The sequence below is a fragment of the Lethenteron reissneri genome, chromosome 21 (assembly GCF_015708825.2).
Source record: "Lethenteron reissneri isolate LAM-NWPU_2019-01 chromosome 21, ASM1570882v1, whole genome shotgun sequence".
Classification (NCBI taxonomy): domain Eukaryota; kingdom Metazoa; phylum Chordata; class Hyperoartia; order Petromyzontiformes; family Petromyzontidae; genus Lethenteron; species Lethenteron reissneri.
In genome coordinates, this window is record NC_083799.1 from 13,826,821 (window position 1) to 13,849,203 (window position 22,383).

General features: G+C 49.3%; 1 protein-coding gene across 1 annotated transcript in view; it reads left to right on the forward strand.

Moving 5' to 3' along the window:
* Positions 1-22,383, forward strand: part of LOC133345274 (SCO-spondin-like) — a 178,995-nt gene that overhangs the window by 82,617 nt on the left and 73,995 nt on the right. Inside the window, 14 exon segments of the mRNA XM_061555889.1 lie at positions 1,720-1,766; positions 2,620-2,790; positions 5,446-5,631; positions 6,624-6,775; positions 7,388-7,482; positions 8,755-8,804; positions 10,591-10,761; positions 12,369-12,542; positions 13,626-13,705; positions 13,985-14,154; positions 15,396-15,442; positions 17,759-17,965; positions 18,573-18,746; positions 21,265-21,489. Coding sequence (XP_061411873.1) covers positions 1,720-1,766; positions 2,620-2,790; positions 5,446-5,631; positions 6,624-6,775; positions 7,388-7,482; positions 8,755-8,804; positions 10,591-10,761; positions 12,369-12,542; positions 13,626-13,705; positions 13,985-14,154; positions 15,396-15,442; positions 17,759-17,965; positions 18,573-18,746; positions 21,265-21,489 — 1,949 coding nt within the window.

Genomic DNA, 22,383 nt, shown 5'->3' on the forward strand with positions numbered 1-22,383 from the left:
GCTTAGCTCCATGATCTTACCAGCTGGACTGATGTAATCCTGAATTCGCGACAAATTAAAACTTCAATATGACGTTGTGTTTGCAATAAGGCGTTGTGGAGAAAAACGGTCAGATTTAACAACAATAATAATATGAATCTTGATTTGAGGCTTTCGTGACTGCAGGAATTCATACTCTTTGGTTCTTTCGGTAAAGTCACGTAGATAGAAAATAAAAAAATAAAAAGAATAGACCACGAAGTTTCGATCGCAACAACAAGCGGTCGTCTTCAGGTGAAAGAAACAGACAAACGATAATATTATCATTTCTATTCATGAAGTGTCTTTAATCATAGATCTCACAATACTGTGCAAGACACAACGTCAATGAGCGTGAAAATATTACAATAAAAAAATAATAATTGGTAAAATAATGAAATGAATACGAAAAGCCATTTGCTGAATTTGTTAAAGTTTAATAAGCGCAATTGTACCGATTGGATTGAAGACGAGTTTAAAAATGCTCACGAACTCACAGATCCTGAGATCGTTGCTGGGAAGAGAGGCCCAGAGTCTGGGGGCCCCACAGGAAAAATCTCGGTCGCCCATCGACTGAAGCCTCGACCTGGGAACGGAAGACAAATCTAGGGACATTCACCCGCGCACAAAGGACTTATTTGCACAGATGAAAATGCGTTTCTCCCCGACAGCTGCCCGCCGTGGACATCCAGTGATTAAATATGCACGATGGCAAAGCGCGTGTTTGAAAAGTATTATGTAAGCCACCCGTGTGTGCAAGATTTATCTTTCATTTTATTCTCGGATGAGCTCAGCGTCGCATGCAATCACACTGCTCCATCAAACTCAATTGCACGCATCATCTGATGGAGCGTTCTCCATGTATCAGGTGAGTTTGTGGGGGCGCGGTGGGAGGGGGGGGGGGGGCAGCTACCGCGGTCCGTGTTGGAGCAAAACGTCCAAGTTGCTGTGAATTTAATGATGTGCTATAATATTAATGTTGAGCCCTAATGTTCAATAATAATCCATATTCTCGGGGCACGCTTGGTGTTAGTAAGGTTCAGTGTGAATGCCTGAGCCTCATCCGACCGGATTAGGAGACCCTTAGGATTATTAGATTATTATTTAGTTATTATTAAAATAATTATTATGTAGTTTTAATGACTGCACTCTTGTTTCTCAGATGACGATACCTCCCTCTGCTTTTTCCTTTATCACAAATTATTAAGATGCTTTCATATTTCAGACGTTTAATTTCGAATGCATGAAACATGATTCATCCAGGGATGCAGTTCTTGGGGAAGCTTAACACATGGTCCAGATTTTGAGTTGTGCTGCTCACTGCGATGGCTCAAGTTTCGCTCTCCTCGTGTCGGAGGCCTTCCGTCGCAAACCTCAGCGACTGAAGAAGCTCCCGGTGCGTGGAGCATAACATCAGCCATTCTGCCAAGCAACGCGCAGTACAACCTGAAGATGACACATCAGAGAGCGATACAGCCACAACTGCGAACGCATTTCTCATTAACTCGAACATCCAGTTCATACGAGCGACCTGGGACAGGACTGGTTAGCAATCATGTAATTTCATGTATCTTTCAGGCACGAAACTTCCTGACCGCGTTCGAGCGTGGCGTGCCCTTCGTACTCGTGTGTTTAGTGAATAGATTATGTACTTATTAAGGACACTTAAAATAATGCCGTGTTTTTTCCTCTCATTCGTAGCACATGTGCGAACGGAGAAATGCAGTGTGGATCACTACCGTGTTCAGGTTAGTTTTTGCGGTGAAGTGAAATTGCTGCACAGTCGAGGGGAGTGGAGCGATGGCAACAGGAATCCCGCTCACTGGACTATTAACCGAGAAACCTGAGTTCAATTCCCAGTCACGATTAACCTCAGCGGCTAATGATATCTGAGCTGGTCCTTAATGACCACCACTGCCCCCCCCAACCCTGTTCGAAAACTCACACTCACCAGTATGGTGAAGTATGGTCAATTGATTGGCCGATTGACCATGCTTTTTTTTATTGAATGTTAAATTTACAGTTTTGTCTCATAGGCTTGGATAAAGATTATGATAATGATGACAATTATGATAAAAAAATATGACAAAATAACACTTTTCTGCATTATATACATGAATAACAACAAAGCCTGATTCATGCATGAGTGGCAATAGCATTGTTCTGAGCCAAAAACACTGCCAAATCACCAAGTGAACAGCAGTAAATTTAGCATTTTTGAGCCAAATATTTACAGAAATTGCTTTTCTATGAAGTGGCTTATCATGCTTGCCATTATGTATGTACATTGAACTTCTTTTGCACCGTACATAGCCAAACATGCCAATTGGAGGTGAATTGGCCCTGGCGCAGTGAATAAAATGGGGGGCTCCCTATCCAATTTCCCCCGCCCCCCTCGTCGTAGCGCCCGTGTTTCCTCTCGGGCCCTGTTGCGATAGTGCCGTGTTGCCCCCACGATTACCTGTGCCACCGTTGCCACCGTCGCACCAACGAGTTTGCGGAGCGTCCTCGCTTCCCGGCTTCGCTGGACGTGAAGCGTCGCCTCTCTCTTCTCCGTCCCCTTTTCCCTGTTTCCTCCCCGGGGCGCCGGCCTCGTCGCAGTCGACTGCGGCTGGAGCGAGTGGACCGCGTGGTCGCTGTGCACCAAGACGTGTGACGTGGGCACGCGCCGCCGCTTCCGCTCGGCCACGCACCCGCCCGCCGCCTTCGGGGGCCGCGGGTGTTCGGGGCTGCCCGTCGAGGTGGCCTACTGCGGCCTACTCCCCTGCAAAGGTAGCGCCGGCGCGGTGACGTCGGCATGTCGGGCGTCCGCGACGTAGCAGGGCCCTCCGGAAAAGAAAAAAAAACTCTTTGACAAAGTAACGTGTTAAATGTGACAGATGGACTCAATTCGCGATCGGGAGGTCGTGAGTTCAATTATTGGCCGGCGGTCGACTCTTGTCTGTCGTTACCTCTGGGGTCAATGAAGCGAATGCTGCTGTGTGGGAAGCCAGCAGGGAGTTGTGCTGTAGAGATGCTGGCACCTGACATAAGAATGTGGAATTTCACTTTTGAGTTTGGTTTATCATTGGCGATGGGCACCGCTGAATGATTGAGCAGGGAGGAAAGGAAGACGATGTTTTTCTGGCAGACTGATCTTCTTTGCCAAATATTATTATTGAGGCGGTAGAGTATTTGGGAAAACATTATATTTATGACTCTTTTTACTCAAAACCACACCAGATCAAATTATTTCTCAGAAAACACCCTTCAGCTGAAACATTGAGATATTTCCTTTCTGTCAGCGACAGTCAAATAATGCCCTTATTTTTTATGATTATATTTATGCGGAATATTATTTATTGACCGATGGACAGTGCTGACTCGCAACAACAAAGGCGCCACCGAGGGATTTATTTGGGAGACGAGCGTAGGGTGGTGAGGCATTGCTCATACAATTGGAATTCAATTGGAGTGACAGTTGGGTCAATGTGTAGCTGGATTGCTTATAGACCTGCTGTGTGTTATAACGGAGGGGACACACTTCCAGACGGGCAACTCGGAGTGGTGCTCTGGCATTCCACGGTTCTTCGCTTTGTGGAAGCCGATCGATATGATTTTCTAAATAACTGTCCATTAATTGGTTTTTAATACGATGAATGGGTGCTATTTTTGAGGCTGTATGTCGTTTTTTTTTCAACCTGTTCCCTTCAATTGATAGAGACCAGACTTTAATAATAATAAAATGCTTTCCAGGGTCAATGCAAAGTACCTAAGCGCGAGCTACAACTCTCATTCGTGTATCATTGGCACGTTCATGCCGTAGAATAATTGTACGCCCCGAAATATCATGACACTTTTCATTTATTTTCATACAATATATATATTTCTGGTCACAGAAAGCTTCAGCACGTTGGCAGGAAACAGCACGTATTTGGGCCTCATTTTCCCAGATATTGCAAGATTCTGCTTTTCCATTTACACTTAATTTTTTGGCAATAAAATATCCGAATAGAACAATAATGCAAATAATAATGAGCAAATTTCATAAAGGCATTTTATTTTAGTCAGAGTGGCACCAGGTCTGGAATTTCCCAACTCAATCAGAAAACTTGCAGTTAAAATTCTGTTTTCAGCTTGAGAGATCTCAGGCCATCAACCATTTTGTAAAAATATAGTAATAGGTTTTTACCCTTTCAACTGGTACACCTTTATACAAGGCATCATGTTTGTATTAACCACAACACAAGCAGTCAAAATGCAAACGAAAAGAAACAACTCTGATCATGAGAATGATATGCACTGTCCTTGAAGTTGATTGGTCCACACCCGAGACAGCTTTTCTTAGAGCCTAGTCTCCATTGGTGTTGGACCAGATGACGCCAAAAGGCGTACAACTCAAAAACAGCGCACTATCAGAGTATTGAGTAAGCATTTACACTATGAGACCTCCTTTACCAGTGGCAAAATATAGTAATAGGTTTTTACGCCTTTTGGCGTCATCTGGTCCAACACCAATGGAGACTAGGCTCTAAGAAAAGCTGTCTCGGATGTGGACCAATCAACTTCAAGGACAGTGCATATCATTATCATTATCAGAGTTGTTTCTTTTTGTTTGCATTTTGACTGCTTGTGTTGTGGTTAATGCAAACATGATGCCTTGTATAAAGGTGTCAGTTTTGTACCAGTTGAAAGGGTAAAAACCTATTACTATATTTTGCCACTGGTAAAGGAGGTCTCATAGTGCATTTTGTAAAAAGTCAAAACTAGTTGTCATTCCACAGGGGCTGGTTCCCCTCCAGGAAATGTGGACGTTTTACTGCTGTCTCTAAACCACTGATGTATAGAGAGACTTGCTATACACCATCATTGTTCATTTGAGCAGAGAGACGCTGTGAATGTGGCTTGTTACTCTGAACGAGAAATTTTCTGTTAGCGGTGGTCCCTTTGCCTGCTGGATATGTGTTCCGTAATGCGCATGATTTTAAAATTACGGTATGTGAGCACGCGGCCAAAAGGCACCAAAGGTCTAGTCGCCCAGCGACGAATAGCATGATTGAAGGTGTAATAAATAAAGGTTAACAAGTGTCTTACGTTGTGCGAGGTTAAGGAACTTTAGACATTTTAAAGTCGAGCAGTGCGAGGGGAGGAGCAGAAAGAGAAGGGGTTTCACCTACAGCGTGGTGAGTAGGTGGGTGAGTAAGTGAGCTGGTGGGTGAGTGCGTGAGCAGGTGATTGAGTGAGCAGGTGAATGAGTGTGTGGGTGAGTATGCTGCTCCACCTGCAAGTTTGGTGGTGGACCACAGCACTGATGAGAAAAAGCATCTGTCCGGTAGAGTCCTCAGCGTGGGGTTGAGGAATCAATGAGTGAAGGTTCATGGCAACAATAGCAGAGTGACAAGGAGGCGCTCACTGCCGGCGTGGCCTGCTCCGCATGCTCCCGCGCAGCTGTGTGGGGCGAGTGGGAGGCCTGGTCCGGGTGCTCGGCTTCCTGCGGTGGTGGCGTCCGCGTACGGAGCCGCACCTGCCCAACGCCGGCACCACCACCACCGGCATCGCCGCCCGGGTCCTCGCTCGCCTGCGACGGCGGCGGCGCCGTGGAGGACATGGAGAGCTGCAACACGGAGAGCTGCGGTGAGCACGGAGACGTCACGCCACGCACAGCGATGGTGCACCGATCATTCGCTGGCATGTGCCGCCCCTTCATCAAATCCGCTGCTGGATGAGGGCCTCCCTGTGCAGCGTGGGAGTTTTTTTGGCCACACTGTGCCACGCTGGTCAGTGCGGATTAGTGAAATTGGGAGCATAGACATTGGATCGTAGTGCAGTACAGCAATGGATTTTTCTGCATTGCCCTTTGAAGCAAAACATCGCCCTGGAGAAGCCTGCACCACTCACTCAAACCTGCTCATCGCCTGTTTAATATTAACACAATTATATGAATGGCAATTGCAATCACGGTTATAATGAAATGTCTAGCCGTGACCACATCTCCATTATGCTGCTAAAACTGGGGAGCCGGCTCGAGATGACAGCAATAATTGAATGATGCTATCTATTTACGTGGAAAAGTATGATGTAAGTCATTTTTTAACATCCAGAAAGTAAGAATGTTATGAAAAGACCATGGAGAAGGGGTTTCAACTGCAGGGTAGTTATGTGGTCTAGTGGGAAGTGGAGCATGTGGCATCAACAACTTTGGCTGTGATGAATGTATGACCTTGATGTGCTTGAGGAATTTTCCAATTTCTTGTTCAGTCGTTTTGTGTGTGGGAAGGCATCACAGTGGCTTTCTTCACTGTTGACATCAGCTGTCTTTGTTCACTCGAAATGAAGAGGCAACCCAAAAAGAAAATTGCTCATATTTGGCAAGTGCCTATCTAGGCTGTGTGTTCCATCTTCTGTGACATGAGGTTTGAGGCTTCAAGTCTCTGGATTTCAGGCACACACAATGTGTTCCATACATAATGTTCCACAGCCGTGGCATTACTACATCCAGTGTATGATTAAAAAAAAACTTTTTATTCATAAGCGCCACAGCTTTTAATCCAAACCACATCTTACTTACAAGTGCCCGCGAATGTCTGAAAATTTATTTTTGTTGCCCGTCGATCGGAATGCTGCAGACGGTCAGACGCTGAGCTGCCCTGATGGAAAGGTCTGGAGGCTGTGCCACCTCGATGAGCCTATAACCTGCGCCGACCTCGGCCGTGACCTCACGGTCTCCGGGAGAGAATGCCACCCGGGCTGCTACTGCCCGAATGGAACCCTGCTGTTGGTGAGCTACATGATGACTGTGCAGTTGGTTCATGCGCCAGCATTTTCTTTGTCCACAGCAGCCGGGATTTCGATGGATTTGGTATTCTAGCTGCAGCTGTGGTTTCCGCCAAAGCGTATTTTCAGGGTACACAGGACTCCCCGGACGTCTTCTCAAGCTGAACACTGCTCTATCCATTGCTGGATGAGGTCTCTTAAAGCTGAACACAGCCACTGAATAATACAAGACAATTTGACTGGATTTTTGTATTTGCAATCAAATATATATATTTGGGATGAGTTTTGGATGAGAACATTTCAGATTTTTTAGGAAAATTTCAGATCTCTTTCAGATTTTCGGTCTCACAAAAGTGACATCCCTGGATGGCACGTGACATCATTTTTGGCAAAGAAACATCAGCTGTGACATCGTATAAGTGACCCTCTTCCGACACAAAACTAATTCTGATCTCGTCCAAATTTGTGTTTCATTCATCCAAAAATCAGAGACACATCCCCAATATATGCTGTTTTTTTATATGTGCTCTAGCCTGCCAACAGCTCTCGTGTTGTTTAATTACAGCAATTGAGCTGGGTGACCTTCCTAATCTTGTCTTTTGCTTAACTCTTCCAGAACCAGACGTGTGTTCGAACCTCGGAGTGCCCGTGCTTCATAGGAGGCTCGGTGTATCTGCCCAGATCTCCGATACAGATAGGCTGCACCAAATGGTGAGTTCATTAAGAGAAATGTTCGTCTGCGACTGCGGCCAAACGGCGCTATCTGTTGGCAAAGTGCCCAACTCACATCGGGAGGATTGAGAGTTTCAATCATCGTTTCAAGAAAGCGTGGGGGGGGGGGGGGTGCATGCTGGGAATTGCAAATGAGAGGCACAGAAGAGCAATGCGTGGATCGGAGAACAAAATGAAAATTACAGCCATCATATCGACTCTCAAGGAAAGTGGGCGGGCTTGGGCAGGGCACATGGCCAGGGGGAAGGATGGTCAATGGATGGGGCTGGCGACGGACTGGCAGCCAAGGGAAAGAAACGTGGCCAAGAGGACGCCCCGCCAAGATGCACCGTGGCAACGAGGGACCACGTGGGATGGCATCGGGGTGGGGAGGTCTCATCCAGAAGTGGATCGGCCACAGCTGATGATGATACCGATGAAAATGACTGCTACTGTCTAGGAAGTCAGCAGTATTTGGCTTATTCATTGTCTGACCCCCTGCCCTGGGAATGTTGAATTTATAGTGCTAGCTGACAGCAACCAGCAGAGGTGAGCAATACCACAATGATCCTTCAGGCAATTAGACACTGACCTTTGACTAAAAAGGAAATTAGTTTAGATTAATTAGTTCATGCCTTTGCATATATTCTATTCTTGCAAATAGTAATATGTTCAGTGGTTCGATGCCAATGTCGAGTTCTGCTAGCCACGATGAGAGGCCTTCAGGAGAGGGTTTGTGTAGTTTTGGTATTCCTCCGTAGAATGAGTGCAGAATACAGTGTGGTTTTACCACATGGTCTATAGTTGGGGTTCCATACATATTCTCGTCCTTCCCTTATACGTCCGATTAGCACGGTTGGCTACATACGGTGCGGAAAGAGTTCAGCATGCATACATACAAACATGCGTGCATGACCACAATCGCACTACTGTGGCTTGTCTTTCATTTTCCACTGATGCAGATGTGACCATCGGCCCGCCAACGCTCTCATGGCGTCGATGGTTACACCGGTTTCCTCGAGGGATGCCAAGGCCAGAGGATGCAACGCTTGGGTCACGGATTAAGTGTTTTCTTCTGGGACATCCACGTTGTGCCACTGTTGCGTGTGTTAGAAATCATGGACGGAAAACTCTGCCCGCATATGTCTGCATGCTGAAAACCAAAAATGTTTGTTAGGCATATCGCACGTGTGGACGTGTGCTTGAGAGGCCGATTCAGTGTGCTGGTTCCGCTCCGTACCTGAACATCTCCTGGGGTTTCTCTCTTCGCAGCACTTGTGAAAATGGCGAAGCGGCGAGGTGTGTCAGCGTTGATTGCGATGGTGAGGAGCATATCCCTTCGTTCTGTACCGCAGTGCGATACTGCCGCCTTAAATCTCACAATCTGACGGCAATGTCGCCCATATCGGGCAGGCGCCGATCCAACCCCCCACCCCACCCCAGGCTTCTCTCCCACACTGATTCAGTCCATAGTCCATTTCTAAATTTTTAGTTTTTTTTTTACTCGTTTTTACCGTATATTGTAAAAAAAAACCGCAAATAAGCAATTCCTACAACCACAATTCAGCGCCCTTATCATGATAATCGAAATATTCATTCCTGCAAAAAATGCACACATTTTAAGCAACACTTATTAGCGAGTAAGTTCTAAACCAGACAATTATTCTGATTTTTAAACATAGATCTCACTTTAATATTGCTTAGTTCCCCATGAATAATATGATACAAATTTAGAAACATGCAATGAGATTATTTAAATTATTTTCGTGCGATGAATGTCCAAATGATGGGCCACTTTGTTGAGCTATCATACGTGGCCGGGTCGCTTCTGAAAAATAAGTTAACATCTCATTGGGCTTTGCCTGGGAGGATGTGGATGGTTTATTTTAATTTGTTTGTGTTTGGGTGATTTGTTTACCTTTCTTGTACTTTGCACTCCTATCGTAGTTTTGTGTTGTTTGTTGTTGTAACGTTCTTACCCGCCCCTACTGGACATCTGTGACAAAGAGCTTTATAGCTCATCAGATTCCTCCAGTATAGATACATATTGTGATTCTGAGAAAACATTGACTGATATGCGATAATGAACTCTTTCCCTTCTTTGATATCGCCCATCCAAAAAGTTAGAGGTTGAATGCCGAAGGTTGGCTTTGCTCATTGTTTCGTGGTGGGGTGAAGTGTGACTGCTCCCCAATGCTCTTCCACAACTTTTCCTACGAGCCGATGTCAAAGTTGGTCAAATTAAAACTTCATTAGACGTGAGTGGTGTGTGTTGAGCACTGTGCTGGGCCTGCCCTCTACTTCTTAAGCGAACAACAACACCGCCATAATAAGATTTATAAAGTTCTTTGCTTCAGTGCCTCGTCTTGTGTTGGGTACGAGCATTGGCTGTTCAAGCCTGGAGTGGGTGAGCCGTGGGTGTAGTAGTGCGGTGTACCGTCTTGGTGTGCTGAATGTGCTGTGCTGTCCCGTGGGACTTGCTGTGCGTGCTACCGCTTAGCCATGCCACCGTTTGTAGCAGCATGTATCGTATTTTTTTTTTACTCAAAGAGATTAATTGCATATTTTTTTTAAAGATTTGTATCATTTCAGGGTTTTTTGTGGCTTGATATATTGACCCTGTATTCTGTTCACCGACCCTGTTTGACACTTGGTATACCCATCGTATTAATAATTCAGGTTTCCTTCAAACATAGACCTTGTAGTCTCAACGGGCGATTTCCTAGTGGAAATAAAGAACACGTTACAGTCGTGCTGTGCGTGCGTGTTGTACTGAGTGGTGTGCGGTCGTGTGTGTTATAATGCATGACCCGTCTGCTGTGTGTGCGGTGTACTGAGTGCGGTGTGCCGTGCCACATTGCAGGACCCGTGTGTTGCGAGTGTGGTGTGCTCCGTACATGGGGCGCTGCTTGTGCAGAGTGCCGTGTGCGAGACTGTGTGTGTGTGTGTCACCTGCCGTGGTGCGTGAATCGCTATGTGCCGTGCGCCACTGTGCATTCGTACTGCGTGTGCGTTAACGCACCGCGCATTACGCCGCATGGTGCGCCGCACGCGTACGCGCTTTTGACGCGTTGCTCCCCCCCGTGCGTGACCCGTGCCCAACCGCAGTGGACGGTGCGTGGAACGACTGGAGCCCCTGGACCCCGTGCAGCGCGCCGTGCGGCCTCGGGGTGCAGCGCCGCTACCGCTTCTGCACGGAGCCGCCGCCGGCGGGGGAAGGTCGCGACTGCGGGGGGCCGGGCAGCGAGGAGCGAGTGTGCAACACGCACGCCTGCACGCGTACGTTCCTCCTTGCTCCTCCGGCGTACACAAAAACAACGATCCCACCCCCCCGTATGGGCGTAACAGACTGTTGGGGCGAGAGCTGTTTGCGAGTAGCATCTACGATGGGGTGGGTGGCCAGCACCATGCCCGGCCGCATTTGTCTCCCCAAAGGCGATGTTTACACACTGCAGCAGATACGTCCCTTCTCTTCCAGCGTGCATGCACGCACATCGTGTCAAGGAGCGTAAACCATCAAAACGCGAACTTCGATTATCCTCGCAGCAGCTGCGGCTGTTTGGCTTTCGGATGCGCTTCTGCGACCGTCTGTAACGCTCTTCCGATATTAGGAAGGCACTGGCAATACGCACATTTAAATCGCCTAGATTGCCTAATTTCTCTAGAAATTCTGGGAAATACACACGCAACCACGGAGGAAATGTTTTCCTTTGATGTTGATTACACATCCATTCGCATGCAACATTGTTTTTTTTTATTGTAGATGCTGGAGCAACAAAGACCAATGACTGAGCAGCAAGTAGCAGTGACATCACAACACGTTTTGTACCGGGCCGTGGTGAACCTTGGGGTCACATGGAGTAGCTTTTAGCTCATGGGCAAGAGGTCACAGAACAGACACACATTAGTCATGAGGGAACGGTTCGAGTATATACTCAGGAACAACGTTGCGACCACTCTCTGTTTAGCTGATTAGAATTAGCCGTGTATTGTTTTTTTTTAAAGGGAAGAATCATTATTCCCGCGAAACCATAATAAACTATCTTTGAAAAGGTGTGTCAGGCCTAACCTCTTTAATGGAGCCCATCAATTACCTCCACGAAGGCTGCGTCTGTATCATTGCTTAACATCATAGGAGCAATGCTCTGGCCACATGTGAATGCTAAGCAGAATTTCCTTTGATTAAAATTTTTTTTTCAGGGGGTTCCTTGGGCATCAGATTTTTACTCGTAAATGTGCACTGCTATGTTGTGACTCTACATGCCCTGACAGCCACGGGGGAAGGAGGCATATCGTCCGATTGTTTAAGTTGTTCCTTGAGACGAGACGGACTCGAGACATCACGATCCTTTTTTTTTAAGTTTAGATCTTGCTCCGTTGAGTCTAGCCTCTCTTTGAGGAGTTTTCGATGTGCAACGAAATTACAATTCCTGCAGTGACTACGAGGGCTTTTTCAAACGACCAAGCCATTGATGGCCTGTGGGGGTTTCCACTGTGAATGATCAAAGAGGCGTAGCTGCTACTGCTACTTCTTTTGTTGCTAAATCACGGCTCGAGATTGGTGAGGCGCCTCAATAGACTCACGAGGTGTAAACACCGTACCGAGTCGTGACTACAAGGGAGATCTCTATTCCCAGACCGAAGGACACATGCAGAGAAAGATGGGAGCGAGGGGACTAAAGGCTTAAGCCAGGAGTGACTCAGCAAGCGTGGCCAGGAGAGACAGAGAGAGAGAGAGACAAGAGAGTTCTCGACGCGAGCTACAAAGCCACTGAGGAGAGGCAGCGACGGCCGAGCCTTCCAGAAGTCCCCGTGTGTGTACCCCCTCGTCCATCGCTCATTGTCCCTGGCTGTCGCGTGGCTGTGCCTGTGCGTGGCGCGTGCAGAGGACGGCGCGTGGTCGGGCTGGAGCCGCTGGGCCGAGTGCTCGCGCAGCTGCGGCGGCGGGGGGCTTCGCTCGCGGGCCCGCTCCTGCGATGCCCCCGTGCCCAGCGGCGGAGGAGATTACTGCGAGGGCCCGGGCGTCGACACTCAGGAGTGCCACGCGGAGCCATGCCCCGGTGAGCCGTTGACCACGCGGCCGCCGGCGGGCTGCTTCGGGAAGGGGGACACGTCGAGAGAGCGAGTTCCTCTTTTAAAAGATAAAATTCTAAATAAATAAGAAGGGCCTGATTTCCCTCTCCCCCCTGACCCCCGATAAACAAGCAAGCTGTTATCTTGTGGATACACGTCGAGGGTGTGCGCCCTGCGCTGTCACGCACGAGTTTGATGCCTCGTTAATGAGAAAGAACGCCCCTGAGATTTGTTGAAGGGCTTCATGCCCCCCCGTCGCCGTCGCCACTGCGATTGCCCTGGAACTCGCTGGTACTGCCCCGGCTGTCCCGGCTGTCCCTCGGGCTCATCATTATCGGCACGCCGAGCCCGTTTACTTTCATCTCGCGCTGTGCTGCAGTGTTGCCCTCTGACCTGCCATGTTTCCCTGCCTTGACCCCTCCCGTACACCCCTTGATGACCTCATGTAATTCTGTTTTTTACGAAGTGTCTTGAAATGTAATTGCATTTAGGCGCTGTATGAATTTACGTATTTGTGTTGTCGTGTAAAGCCATGCTCAAGAAGGCCCATATAGCACCTTGGTGGTGCCACTTTGACTTCAAGGCCACACGTATCCAATCACCACGGCAGTGAAGTGTCCACAGTTGTGCCCTCGACAGTATTTCTTTGTCCTCATAACAAAGGGGCGTCACGGTGTCGAGGTGTTATCTGCCTCGCCTGGTATGCAGGATGTCGTGGGTTCGATCCCGACCCTGACGCCTGTATATTTGGAGTTTGCGTGTCTCTCTCCCCGTGGCGGCGTGGATTTTTATCCGGGTCCTCTGGTGTATTCCTCCACATTTAGAAAAGGGTGCGCTTAGAGTGTTTTGCTGCTTTTAAATTTCCACGCGACAAGCCACTTCGTTGAGTTATCATTTGTGGCCAGGTCGCTTCTGAAAAAGCGCTACATAGCTCAGTGGGCCCTATCTGGTAAAATAGAAAAAAAAATAGTTTGGTTAAAGGGCTTATTTAGAGTTTTACTCCAGCCCGAATTCGGTGTGCAATCCTCCTCTGATGGTTTCACATTACTCGTGTGCATTCTACTTTTCAGACAGGAACTGTTCGGAAGTGGCTGGGTCGTACTACAGTCACTGTGGGCCGCCCTGCCCGCGCAGCTGCGACGATGTGTCTGTACGTCATCAAACCCGCTCTCGGTCTTGCTCACATTGCTGCAAACGTGCGTCGTTCTGTTTGATGGTTAGCTACTCTGTTACGCCACTCACGACGCAAAAACAGTGCTTCACCGTCAAAATAAATTGACTTCATTGAGTTATATCGTGAGCTCCAGGTTAGTGGCAAAGTGCACCACTGCAACAACAACAACAACAGGCTGAACGCCCCTTCGCAGAGCTACGGGTCGAATATGCGGTGACCGGCACGTGTGCTTTCCGTCTTGATGCGTGACGTCAGTTTTGCTCGTGGAGCTGCGAGCCCGGGTGCTACTGCACGGACGGGCGCCTGATGAACGGCGAGGGCAGGGCGTGCGTGGACAAGCAGGACTGCACATGCCTGGACATCAACACCGGGCGGCGACACCCGCCCGGGGACACAGTGCCCCATGCGGACGGCTGCAACAACTGGTCGATCGATTCCTGTCGCACCTTCTTCGCTTCATGCACTCGCACGTCTCTTGTTTGCCAATCCACCGCTGGGTGATCGAGTTTGAACGGCCCTCGCGATACGGGATGGGCGCCGGGGATAGTAGCAGCAACGGTACACGCACGGCTCCTTCTTGACCGCCCGCTGTTGATTTACGGCCTCCCCCTCGTCCCATCGTGGGGGTTTAAGTGACCAAATTTCACCAACCACGCTGGCCAGCATGGGTTGGGGGGTTAGGGGGGCTGTAGATGCAGAACAGCGCAGCCAGAGCCGGCCCAGCCACTAAGCGACCCTTGCAATTGCAAAGGGCCCCGTGGCCAGCAGAGGGCCCCCTAGAGTCACTGCTAGCTAGTGGGTGAAAAAATCATACATCAAAGGGGCCTCCAACCAAATTTTGCTTAGGGCCCCCAAAGGTCTAGGGCCGGTTCTGAGCGCAGCGATGGGCTTTTGCTGGACTAACCCCAGCTAGCCACCACATAGTCCGCGATGCTGTGCGGCCAGCCTGTTTGTGAGTGGTGTTCACCCACCCAAGCAATATCAAGGCTCGAACATGCTTAGCATCCGAGAGATCCGGGCGACGTCGTCCAGATGGATTTGGCTACGCAACAACAACACTATTTTGACCATTGGAATCTCCTTTGCCAGTAGCAAAATATGATAATTGGTTTTTTAACCTTTTATCTGTGCATACATTATCAGAGTTGTGTTTTTTGTTTGCATTCAGACCACACGTATTGTGGTCAATGCAAACATGACTCCTTGTAAAAAAGGTGTCAGTTTTGTTGCCAGATAAAAAGGGTAAAAAACCAATTAACACTATTTTGATTTGAGAGGCGTTCTTACGTGACCGCATCCCATGGTGCTGTGCAATGAATGCTGGCCGGTTGCTGTGGAGCGAGCGGGGGTTTCTGTTTGGGGAATGGCGAGGAGAGAGGTGTCATTTGGCGGGGGCCAGGGTGATGGCGTGGTGTGAGGAAGAAAATAAACCCCCGACTTGAACGAGGTTGTCTGCAGTCGAGTCACAAGAGCTTGCTGTGCTTACGTAATTGCTCTCTGCATCATTTGAAGAAGTTACGTAAGATTTTTATTTGCCTTTGTTTTTTTTTTGCCTTGTTATCGGTCGAGGCAACATTTGTTAAGATCAATCTATGAAGGCTGCGAAAGTAAATCCGGCCTTGCGCTCAATGATTTTAATGTCGTTTTTATTTTTTTATAATTTCAGCACTTGCATGCATGGAGCGCTGGTGTGCACCAATCAGCCTTGTCCTGGTAAGCAACTAATCACAAGCATCGCACTGGATTTCAACGACAAATTATTGGTAGTGGTTTTTTTTTATCACGACCATTTCTCCAGGGTCAATAAAACGAGTACACACTTTGTGGGGTAAATCAATGGTGATTGTCCTTTGGATGGAGCTGCCCTAAGCCATAGCAACGTGGAATTTCCACCCCTGGCTGTAAAAAGAACACTAGTACCACCTCAATGCTCACTTGACCAGCAAATCACTTTTGATTTGATCATCAGTATACTTAACTGTATAAAGAGTGCATTCATAAAGTTACTGCGTTATTTCAACCACGACATATCCCAAACCCGCTGCCAGCACTGTACACCCCAGGGCTGTGTTTTGAGCCGATTTGTTAATCCGAGCGAAGAGTTTGCACGCACGCACAGACCGATAAATCATGATGAGCACGGCAAAACATATTTTTTTTTTCACGGGAGGCCCAAAGGCCGCTAATGAATGTGTCTCGTACTCACAAACACGGAACGAGTGCAGCTCGGTGGTAATGAGCTAAGGCAGCGTTCAGAATAGCAGTAACCAGCAGAGAAAGTGGTGGTTGCGTCGGTGGTGATGTAATTCAAACGAAGTTTTTGCTTGGACGTTGTCTGTCTCATCGCCCGGAGCATGTGATGCCAGTGCTTTATCAGTGAGTTGTACTTTTTTTCACAAAGCTACCGGATGTTTGCGAAGTCTGCATTGGTACCCAGCGGTGTCATGAGTAAGAGTTAAACGTCTTGCCTGTAGCATCTGAACACAGCTTGATTTCTCGTGCTCCTTTAAGACACCGACAAGAGGACGGAATGTCACACTGCCGGGCCACGAGAATTGATCCTTGGATGGAAATGCGGAGATAAAAGCCATTTATTTTCTCGCCCTCTATAAAATTACCACCGCCTTAACTGCAGTGTTAAACTTTTAAATGCGAGTTCTTTGAACTTCCAATGTTTTTTCCCTATCCACACAGTAGGCTTCGAATATGTTCACGATCAATGAGTAGAGTTGTCCCCTTGCTCCAAGTAAGCGATGAGCAGGACTCGTCCATTTGAGGGCCCAGCCGGCGGTGTAGACCAAACTCTCCCATGCTCTTCCATCCACGTGGTGTTCACCAGGTGGTGTTCATTTTCTCAGCCGAGCACAGTTAACCGTGCAGCCGGACGGCGTAGTGGCCGGAGCGCGTAGCTCGCAATCGAATTCTCGAGTCAATTCAGCCCGTCATCCCTCCTTCAACAATAAGATGAGAACCATTATGTTGTAAATCGACAACGGCGGTGCAGCCCTTTGTCACAATCAACTGCTGATTAAAGGCCTGTCTCTCCACGCCCTGTTGGTCACGCGGTTTGATTGACCATGCTTCACCACATTGGTCAGTGTGGGTTGGCGAAGGGGTGGTGGGTTCGTAGTGGTAAGCGTGCTGCGCTACGAACCTGGCTACCCGAGTTCGATGCCCGCTAACGGCCAACACCAGTGACGAATATCTGAATTGGTCCTCCTCTAGGTCGACTCAGCCTCAATTGAGTACCTGGTGTGGTGCGTAAACATTGCCACTGCGGAAACAAAGGCGGTCGGGCGTGGTGCTGGCCACCCACCCCCTCGTGTACCTTGCCCGGCCTTAATAGGTACACCTCGCTAACAGCAGTTGCCACAACAGTCCATTCAGGCTATATGGTGGTTCTTTGTCTTTGGCGGGGAATCAACGTAACCAATGCACCACCGCGACACCATTCAACAGTGGTAACCCCAAGTACATCGTCACCTCGTTAAATGTATTACATTTTTGCTGCCATTACGCGCTTGTTTACCCAGGCACGCCTCACCCAGTCTCCAATACTTTTTCACGAGGGTCCTGCCAAATTTCCGCCATGGGGGCGAGGGGGGAGGGGTGGGGGGCACCGTTGCCAGAGGTCGCAACCGGGTACCCGATACCCGTACCCTACCCGATACCCGGCTACCCGGCTACCCGTACCCGGCCGGGTACGGGTACGGGTAGCCGTTTGCGACCCTGGTGCGGCCGGGTACGGGTACGGGTAGGCCATGAGTAGCTGGAAAGTAGCCGTTTGTCACTAATTTCGGGTAGGGTACGGGTAGGGAACGGCTACCCGTACCCGGTCGGGTACGGGTACGGGTACCTGTTTGCGACTCTGGTGCGGCTGGGTACGGGTAAGGGTAAGGAATCAAAACCCGTTCGCGACCTCTGACCATTGCTCTGTTGTAATCCCACATTGAGTGATGTGCGGGTAACGTGTTTGCATCGGATTCCTCCGCTAATCGAAAAAAATAATCATTCCGATTCCGATTGCAGTGGACGGCGGCTGGTGCGAGTGGTCCCCGTGGACGCCGTGCTCCCGCACGTGCGGCTCGGAGACGGCGTCGCGCTACCGCACGTGCGCGTGCCCCCCGCCGCGGGACGGGGGCGCGCCCTGCGCCGGGGCTCAGCGCGGGCACGAGCACAGGGACGTGGGCGTGCAGCTCGAGGCGAAGCCGTGCAACCTCTTCCCCTTCTGCCCCAGTGCGTAGGCGGCCTGTCGCGCCCTCCTCCTGTGACTTTTGTGCGGACACGCGGGGGGGCGGGGGCGGGGGGGCGAGAGCACTGTCAGGGTGCAGGGACTCGTCTGCTTACGAACGAGTTAGGTTCTAGAGGTCTGTTTGTAAGTCGATTTGTTCGTGAGTTCAACTTTTTACTCCTGTCAATTCTAAACACGTTGTACGGCATCAACACTAAACACGATGCGGTGTGTAAACATCAGCACTCGGGAGACGAGAGTGGTGTGGGCTACCCCCCACCAACTCGTGCGCCGTGCCGACCTTCACGGATGCTCGCTGACAACAGCGGCACCTCAGTTCAGTTCATTTATTAGGTATAGCCCTGTGAGCCATGTGGCTCTTGACTCGGGTGCAACCGCAACAAACAAAAACACGAACAAAGAACATCTCAAAGTGACTTCGCGCAACAGAAAAATCCAGGGGGGAAAAAAACCCAGCAAAGTCTTCCAGAAAAAAACCACCGCAAGTCAACGCTGTGTGCCAAAGATCCCAGTGGGATGCAAGTCAAACGATAACAACCGTAAGACAAGTCTGTTAAAGGCTACATGGATCTGTGTGTCTTTGTGTTTCAGCGGATGGCGGGTGGGGCTTTTGGTCGTCGTGGTCGGCGTGCGACGCCTGTACCGGCGGCGCCGCCGTCAGGACCAGGGAGTGCAACAGCCCAACCCCGCGCTTCGGCGGCGCCGAGTGCGAAGGGAACTCCACCATGAGCCGTCCGTGCCAGGGGGACCCAAGCTCGTGTCCTGGTGGGTGTGTCGGGATGACTACAGCGGTCGTCGTTGTGCGAGCGCTCTGTCCATGTGTTTTGGTGGGACCAAAAAAACGATTGCAAAGTGGGTTAGCGCACCGCTCGTCGATAACCAGCGACCTGCCTTGCATTCCCAGCCATGACGCTCATCAGTGGCGAGTGATTTCTGAATCGGTGCTGGGTCCTCCCATAGGTCGACTCTGCCTTGAATGAGTACCTGGTGTGGTATGTACATACCAGCACTGGGGAGACACGAGGGCATGGTGTGGCCTGAACCGGACATGGTGGTGGCCACAAACCAGCATTGTGCCAGCCTCTATAATTGCTTTCGAACAGCACGTGTCCCAACAGCCCACGTGAACAATGCGAGGGATGTTTGTGTGTATGCGACAGGAGTGATGTAGTGATTTGTGTGCACTGCGCTAGCTTCGATCTCGCTGATATGAAAAACACATCTTGGGCAAAACATCAGTGGGGAAAATTGCCCTCCCCCTGGCCATGCTCGCTGGAAATTGATTACCTGGTACAAAGTGTCCCAGGAGTAGCACTCTGATGACAAGGGTGGCCAGGCCTGGTCGCTGGCAGTAACCATGTCAGCTTTAATTGGTCCAGAGTGTAGACGATAAAATGGGGGGTGGGGCATTGTCTTTGTGTTCTGATGGCTTATTGATTAACGTTTTAATAAGACCTAGTAACTACAATGACACTCATCATCACTCGTTGCCTACACACTCGATCAGTCGTGGGTGCCGTTTTAAACCGACTTGGCATGTTGCTATTGTCTACGTTGACAGAAAAGAAACGGACAGAGGTCTTCCTGAACTATAATGTTTACACCAACACACGTCCCCCTCTCCCCTCCCCCCCACATTGCATGGCTGATCGATCGCTGGCTTGGGAACCTGGTCGCTCGTGTAGCGAGGTCAGGCCCTGGCGGCCGCCGCCTACCGGGCAGCAGTGCTGTCGATAACAGCGAGGGACGTGTCCGCCACTTCCAGCGGCGATCGCTCGCCCCTGGAAGTGGCGCAACCGAGATTGATTATTGCGCGGGTGACGTTCGGCACAATAACAATTTGCATTAACGGTGCAGTTCATGATTTTCGGGTAAAGAATGCACTAATTAGCCGATCTACGGCGGCATGAAAAACATTTAAGAGTGGGTGCGACAACTGCAATGGCGTTCGTTACAATATTGTTAAATTTCTACAGCACGTTAGAAAGTGAGTCTGTTTCCCTCCCATTATTGTAAACATTTAATCTACTTTGCAATGCTCTGGCCTTTCAGAGAAAAGAGTCACATTCGGAAACTTATTTTCCAACTTAGGCATATGCCAACACGTCAATGAGTTCCAATCCAGGTTAAGGACTCATTCAGGTTACGAACACGTTGAGGCTCAATAACATGGGTACCACGTTTTGGCACCTAAACAGTGGCTATCCTGTGGCTTTACCGGCTGCCACCACAGGAATGTGGAATTTCCACCTACCATCTGAGACCCACAATCAGGCACAAGCACCCCCTCGCACTTAACTCCATCCAAGTCAATTGACCGATTGACTGATCGATACATTTATTCCGTTTTCAATGTTTTTTTCGGTACAGTCACGAAAGTTTTAAGTAAAAATTTACATTTATTCCGTTAAAGAGTTGCCCCCCTCAGTGGCAATTTGGAATTTCCACCGCTGGCTTTTCAACACGCGAGGGAGAGTCACTCGACCGTGTGACTGATAACACTGGTCAACAAAAAAAACATTTTTTTCTGGTCTGGACTTTTGCAGCTGTTTTAGACTAATTTCAGGGTGCTGATTCCAAATCTGATCTCAGATTTGCTCTATCACATCTCATTTTTATGCTATCGGCATACCCCATTTTCATTGATTTTACCCGAAATTAACTCTGTCACTTATGATTGCGAGTCAGTGACTGCTTTAGTGTTAAAATATGGTGCTGTATTTTTAGGATAGTGTGTTTATAATATAATTTTATGTAGATATCCACATTTATTTAATATTTTCTTCTGCAGTTTTTATTGAAAATGCAAAAAACTGATGCCAGATTTGGAATCAGCACCCAAAAATTACCTTAAAACCGTTGGAATACCTTATGCCAGAAAAAGTGTGTGACCAGTGTTATCGACTGACGGATCGATCGATTTACTTGACGGAGACTTTCTGAGGCGTCGGTGCCCGCGCTGTGTGGCTGCCCCTCACCTCTCGTCGCTCAAGAGTGGCAGGCGCCACGGCGGCGAAAAGTGAACTACCTCGCCCGGGATACGGGAGGTAGTAGGTTCTATCACGACCCTGGCGCCTGTATGTGCGGAGTTTGCGTGTTCTCCCCGTTGGATTTTTCTCCGGGTTTGTGACGGTTCCACCTGAAGACGGAAGCTTGTGTTGCCTCCGAAACGTCGTGATTTTTATTTTACTTTTATTTTACTTTTATTAATTTTAATTTTTTACCTACGTGACTTTACCGAAAAAAACCCAAGAATATTTAACCGTTCCGTTTGCTTGTCCAGACTGCCCCGAGGGCCAGGTGGTGCTGCCGTGCAGCAAGCCGTGCCCGCGGAGCTGCGAGGAGCTGCAGAGCGGCGTTCTGTGCGTGGAGCCGCCCTCCGAGTGCCACCCCGCGTGCGCGTGCCCCGGCGACCTCGTGCTGCACGACGGCGCCGCCTGCGTGCCGCCCTCGCGGTGCCCGTGCCGCTACCGCCCGCCCAGGCCGTCGCACTCGCACAAGCAGGACCGTGAGCGTTGGGTTCATTGCCGCCGTCGCCGCTCGGTCCCCACTCCCCACCCACCCTTGCCGCCGGCTCGCACCCCCACCACCCAGAGACCGGTGTGTTGTCATTATCGGTGGCAGCAGTTCTATGATCAAACCGCTGTTGGATGAAGGCCTCCCTGAGCCATCACCGACTGTGATGTTACAATCTCTGGGGTGGCATTCCCTCCCTTGGCTGCTGCATATTCACTATTCTTGGCCACCGGCCGGGGTGTCCTGCCCAAGCCCACGTTTCCAACCAGTGTTTCACCCTGGGTGTGTGTTGTTCTCGAATCCACGCGTTGTGGTTAGACCCCAAACAAAATTGTCGTTTAACGGCAGCACCGCAAAGTGGTGTTTTTGTTTCGTGGCGAGGTTTTAGCATTTTTGTTGAGTGCTTCCATAATGAAAGAGCATCTTCAAAGCACTTTGCAATGCAAATGGGGCATTGCAAAGCATCTCGCTTCGTTTTAGAATCTTGTTATCCTTAAGTCAGGTGTGAATGCGTAGAATTGTCACGCTTTAGCAGAAAGGCATCTTTTTTTTCGTGAAACGTTTGATGCAAAACACTCTGCGGTGATTCCTGTTTTATCGATTTTGGGCAACAGTGGGTAGAAGGCACTTTCCACAAGCGCAAAAATGAGGCCCTGATCATTGAAACACATGGCACAAATGCCGAGGTTAACATTCACTCGCGGATATACTCACACCGTCGATCCCCGAGCATAAAGCCACGGCAGTGCCGGCCAGCCTGCGACTGGGAAGCCGGTGCCCGAGTTAAATATTTAAAATCGTCTACAGAATTATTACCGCTCGCTGGCACATCGTTTGTCTCACGCCCTTCGGTATTTTTCAGTTCACTATCCGTTTAATCACGCAC